Genomic DNA, 4,841 nt, shown 5'->3' with positions numbered 1-4,841 from the left:
AACATGGGTGTGCATATATCTGCTTGGATGTCAGCTATGGTCTCTTCATATCTCCGGAATTTTTATTAGTGATGATAAACCATACGCAACTAATAGTATTTATTACTGTCATTTTTGTAATAAAACTACATAAACTCCACTAATTTCTATTAATAATAAGAACATAGCCATACAGAAGTTAGGCTTTGCTCTGAATATATAGCTAGCAAGTAGAAAAGTTCTGTGTGGGAAATTATGAAGAATATCACCAGTGATGAAATTGAGAAGAAAAGTAACTTGATGTGTATCATGCAGTTCAATGATGCAGAGATAAATGCAGTATCTCTGTGTGGACAAATTTGTGTTGTTGTTGTAATAAAAGGCTTACACAAACAGATGCTTTCCAAAATGTTATACTGTTTCCCAAAAGATCACAAAGCACATTCTCTGAACAGTGTTATCAGGGACTGTACACCATAAGGGGCAGAAGAGGAGTAAAAAAAAAAGACAGTGTTTGAGTTACGAAACATATTATATTAATTATATTAAACTATATTATAAAAGTGACATGTTTGCTTACATAACTAGAAATTTACTTAAAAGTATTTTCCTCTAGGAATTCTCAGTATTGTCTAAGTATCTTTAGTTCTACTCTCAGTAAAAGTTCTTAATATACCTTATGTTCCTTTAAGCATTTTTACATTAACTGTTATTGTTGTTGTTATGTGCCTTCCCAGCATGATGTCCTTCTCCAAGGACCGATCTCTCCTCCCAACATGTCCAAAGTATGTTAGACGGAGGCTCAGAATCCTTGCCTCCAAGGAGCCCACCCGGTTTAAGCCTTTCCAGGACGAATCTGTTTGTTTACTTAGCAGTCCATGGTATTCTCAATACTCTTCTCCAGCACCACAGCTCAAAGGCATCAATTCTCCTTCTATCCTCCTTAGTCATTGTCCAACTCTCTGATGCATAACAAGTGGTATCAAAGACCATGGCCTGTATCAAACACACCTTAGTCTCCAGAGAGACACCATTGCTCTTCAGTACTTTGGAGAGGTCCCTAACAGCAGACTTTACCATAGCAATGCGCCTTTTTAATTTCCTGGCTACTGGTGCCGAGAGTGTTGACTGTGGAGCCAAGCAAACTAAAGCTGTGTACAATCTCAATCTCTTCCCCATCCATCCTGATGCTGCCAGTTGGTCCAGTGGTGAGAATCTTTGTCTTCTTGACATTGAGCCTCAATCCATCTTGTAGGCTGCAGTCCTTGACCCTCTGCAGCAGATTCTTCAGGTCCTCTTAATGAATTTTTATTATTGACAAAAAATAGGTAGAGAATTAATTTCAGAAATGTATTACTTTAATTCTTTTAAGTTCTGCTCCTCTGATCATATTCTGGGCCAAAACTTTTTTTATGGGAGATAAAGAAAAATAGCTAGTGGGGGGGTGTGTGGGGGGTGTGTGTGTATGAATGTATGAGAGACTGATATACTCTATACAGTGGGTAAGATAAGTTTCTTTTATGTTTTGGAGTCCTAACTTGAAAATATTTCTGTGGGAAAATGTCTGCAAAATACTAACTTTTCTACATTCTATAACGGAATGCTGTTGGCATAGCAGGTAGAGAATTGTGCTGCTAGTCAAAGGGAGACCCTGGCAATTTAAAGCCACAAGTGGCTCCCCTTGGGAAAAAGAAACAATTTCCTCTCCTACAATTAATAGCTTATGGAAACCCACTGGAGGACCAACTATGAGTCCGTTATGACAATGAGTTTGAGTATTTTTATTTTAAATTATTAGTCAAAGAAGCAATATTAATTATTGTTGTTTTCTTCATTAGTACTTTACATTGTATTTGATGATCTGAAAAAATATTCATGGGTTATTTATGACACAAGAAGGAAAGAAAATTAAAGTGCGTATATGTGTATATGCGTATATGAGCTCTTAAGCAGTTTTTGCTTGTACCTTCTAAATTTAATTGGCAAATATTTTCTCACTTCATGGTGGGTTTCATAGAAACATTAAAAAATATTATTCTATCAGAAAATGTTTTGTTGATCTTTTGCAGCAATGGAAAAGTTTATGCAACAATGAATGAATAAAAATCTAACTTCTGTAAACTTGCATTAAAATAAAAATTAAACAGTTTATTCCTGTTTTGAAAATATGGGCATACAATTTTTAGTGAATTCTAATCTTTAGTACTTTGTTTTATGAATAATACAGTAAAAAAGGCAGAGTATAACATTGTTAGTGGAAAAATTAAATTTTATAAAGAACTGATGTTCTCTCGAGTTTTCTGAAATCTAGATCACTTCTTTTTCATCATTGTGCCTCGATTATGAAAATTCTAATTTTTTCAGCCATGCAAAAAAAGCCAAAGTACTTTTCCGTGTAACTAGATGACTTGGGATATTTTTTGTAGCTTACGGCATTGACACAGGTTTATGGTGTTTGATTCCCTTATCCTTAACTCTCCCCTCAAGTTCTTCCAGGGCTTGGGGTATGGGACACTCTTTAGTTCACAGGATTTTAGATTTGAGGATTTAACTCCTTATTCTTTAAATTTGAGAATTTTCCTTGTCATAAAGCAGTATTTTTTGACTCATATGTTTGTGAATGAATATTCTTCTAACACTCTTCTGGATATTTTTAGGTATGCCTTACATTTTCTTGTACAAAGTGGAATTTCCTACTGTATCATGATCATAATAGGAATGGAAAACATGCACACGTAAGTACTTGGTTTGTTCATATTTGATGTACATTAGACTGTAGTAAAATTAGACATTAATAATAAAATATCAGTATCCGTTAGTCTCCTATTTACTTAATTCCTTGAAAGTAGAATTTTTCATCTGCTGAAATAGTGGTATTTTGGTAAAAGGCAAAAGATTTATATGATCTGAGGAGAAACCAGAGTCTTGAGCTAGTGACATTTTGGGATAGATTTAGCAGCATTCTTGGCCACTAGATGCCAGTAGCACCTTCCTTCAGTTCTGACAGCTTTGAATATTTTTGTTTTGAATAATTTTTGTTTTGTGGTAGTGCTTTTAAAATTGTGATTTTAACAAAAATTTACAGAAAGGTTGGATTTTCATTTGTTCATTCATTTATTTATGCACATTTTCTTCCTTTCTCTCTCTTACCCCTCTCCCAGTACACTTTGTTATGCACTTCTTGTTATACATATAATGCCTAGTTTCCTTTCAGACAGTCCTTTGTTTCATCTTTTCCAGTGTAGTGTTCATTATCAAGCTACTCTTTTCCTGTTCTTAGGGTTAGAGTTGCTCTTGTTAAGAACAGTTAGTTGAGAGTTTAACACTAGTTGTTGTTGTTGTTATGTGCCGGTGAGTTGCAGGCGACTCATAGCAACCCTATGAAGGAGAGTCCTTGATGCTTGGGTGCCTTTCATCCTCTCTCCAAGTTCATAGGGTTTCCGGAGGCAAGCTATTATGGAAGTGGACGCCACTCCTCCTTCCACAATGATAACACTAGAGAGTGAAAATTAATAGATTGGAGACAGACTTAGGAGGTAAATTTGAAATGATTTAGTGGTTAATGGGAGTGAAGGTAAGAAAAAAGATTTTATAAAAATATCTCATATTCTTGGTTTAAAAAGAATAGATGGAGTAGTTTTTTGTGGATAGAGCATCTTAGAGTGGGAGAACTTGTTCAGAGTATAAAAATCTCAAATGAGTATATATGTTCAGCAGCGGGTATGTAATTAACTCTCAATATTGACTGAATAAATGACTGTGAAACTAGGAGCTTGGGACAAAGATCTGGGCCTGATATACAAATTTAGGGGTTGCGTTTTATAAAAACTGCTTGGTTGTACCAGAACTTTTAACCACTTCTTCCCAATGTCATCATAACTGTGGAAGTGCATCGGGAATAGACCTGAATTTTTAAAATTTGAATTAACTAGAATTATAACTAGAATGAGACACAAAATACAGGATGAGGGACTGCTAGACTCTCTTTCAGAAAACAAGGGCAGCATGATGTGCTCTGAGTGGATTTATCACCTGAGTTAGGTGCTGGCTGGCACTGTCATGTTACCAGCTAACCATATGGAAACTATTTAAGGTCCCCTAGCTAAAGAATGGTAGACATGAACCCAAATTTGTTCTGCTCCCATAACTATTTTCATTCCTTCAGGATAACCATGCTGTTTTAAGTAATACAATTTCCTTTGAATGAAACTCATTCACACCATCTGTCACAGGCCATTTAACATTTGTCTCTGCTTCTGAAATAGAAAAACTGTTCCTGTTAATGGAACCCCAGATAGCACCACCCAGAGGATAATCTTCTTGAGACACAGGCTGAGGAGAAGTGAACTTCTTTCTGTTGGCGTTGACCTTGTACTCTGCTGTGTATGTGCACTTCTGATAACTTTGAGGGGGAAAGTTGGCAGTTTATCTTTTCTATTTCTGATCATTTTCCTATCCGTCTGTGCATTTTGATGTCTGGAAAGTAGCTACTGAGAAGCCTGTTTGTTGGAATCTGTTGAATGTAGAGAACAGAAGAGCTTCTCTGACACTACTGTCTCTTTGTAATAGAAACTTGAAGCTTGCATACTTTAGAAGAATGACTCTTTAGAGAATGCACCATCCCCTGTATCCTTGTACTTGGGCCCTTCCCTTTCTGTCAGTTACAAATACCTAGGTACTTTTCCTATATGTGTTGCATATACTTCCTATGTTGATTTCCCATCTTATGCTGCAAGTTTCTTTTTTTTTTAATTATTTTGTGTGTGTGTGTGTGTACCGTCAAATCAGATCTGACTGGTACAGGAGGAAATTGTCCCTCCTTCCCCGGCAGAGCATCTGGTGGATTCGAACCATGCGCCTCT

At 36.1% G+C, this 4,841-nt stretch overlaps 1 protein-coding gene across 1 annotated transcript in view; it reads left to right on the top strand.

Annotated features, from left to right (window-relative positions):
* Positions 1-4,841, top strand: part of MBOAT2 (membrane bound O-acyltransferase domain containing 2) — a 105,506-nt gene that overhangs the window by 40,495 nt on the left and 60,170 nt on the right. The window contains exon 3 of the mRNA XM_006898196.1: positions 2,637-2,714. Within this exon, the coding sequence (XP_006898258.1) occupies positions 2,637-2,714 (78 nt within the window). The remainder of the gene's footprint in view (positions 1-2,636; positions 2,715-4,841) is intronic.

Source organism: Elephantulus edwardii, unplaced genomic scaffold (assembly GCF_000299155.1).
Source record: "Elephantulus edwardii isolate Elephantulus edwardi_28Jun2011 unplaced genomic scaffold, EleEdw1.0 scaffold00223, whole genome shotgun sequence".
Lineage (NCBI taxonomy): Eukaryota > Metazoa > Chordata > Mammalia > Macroscelidea > Macroscelididae > Elephantulus > Elephantulus edwardii.
Note: the sequence above shows the minus strand (reverse complement) of the source record. Positions and strands in the feature narration are given on the sequence as shown.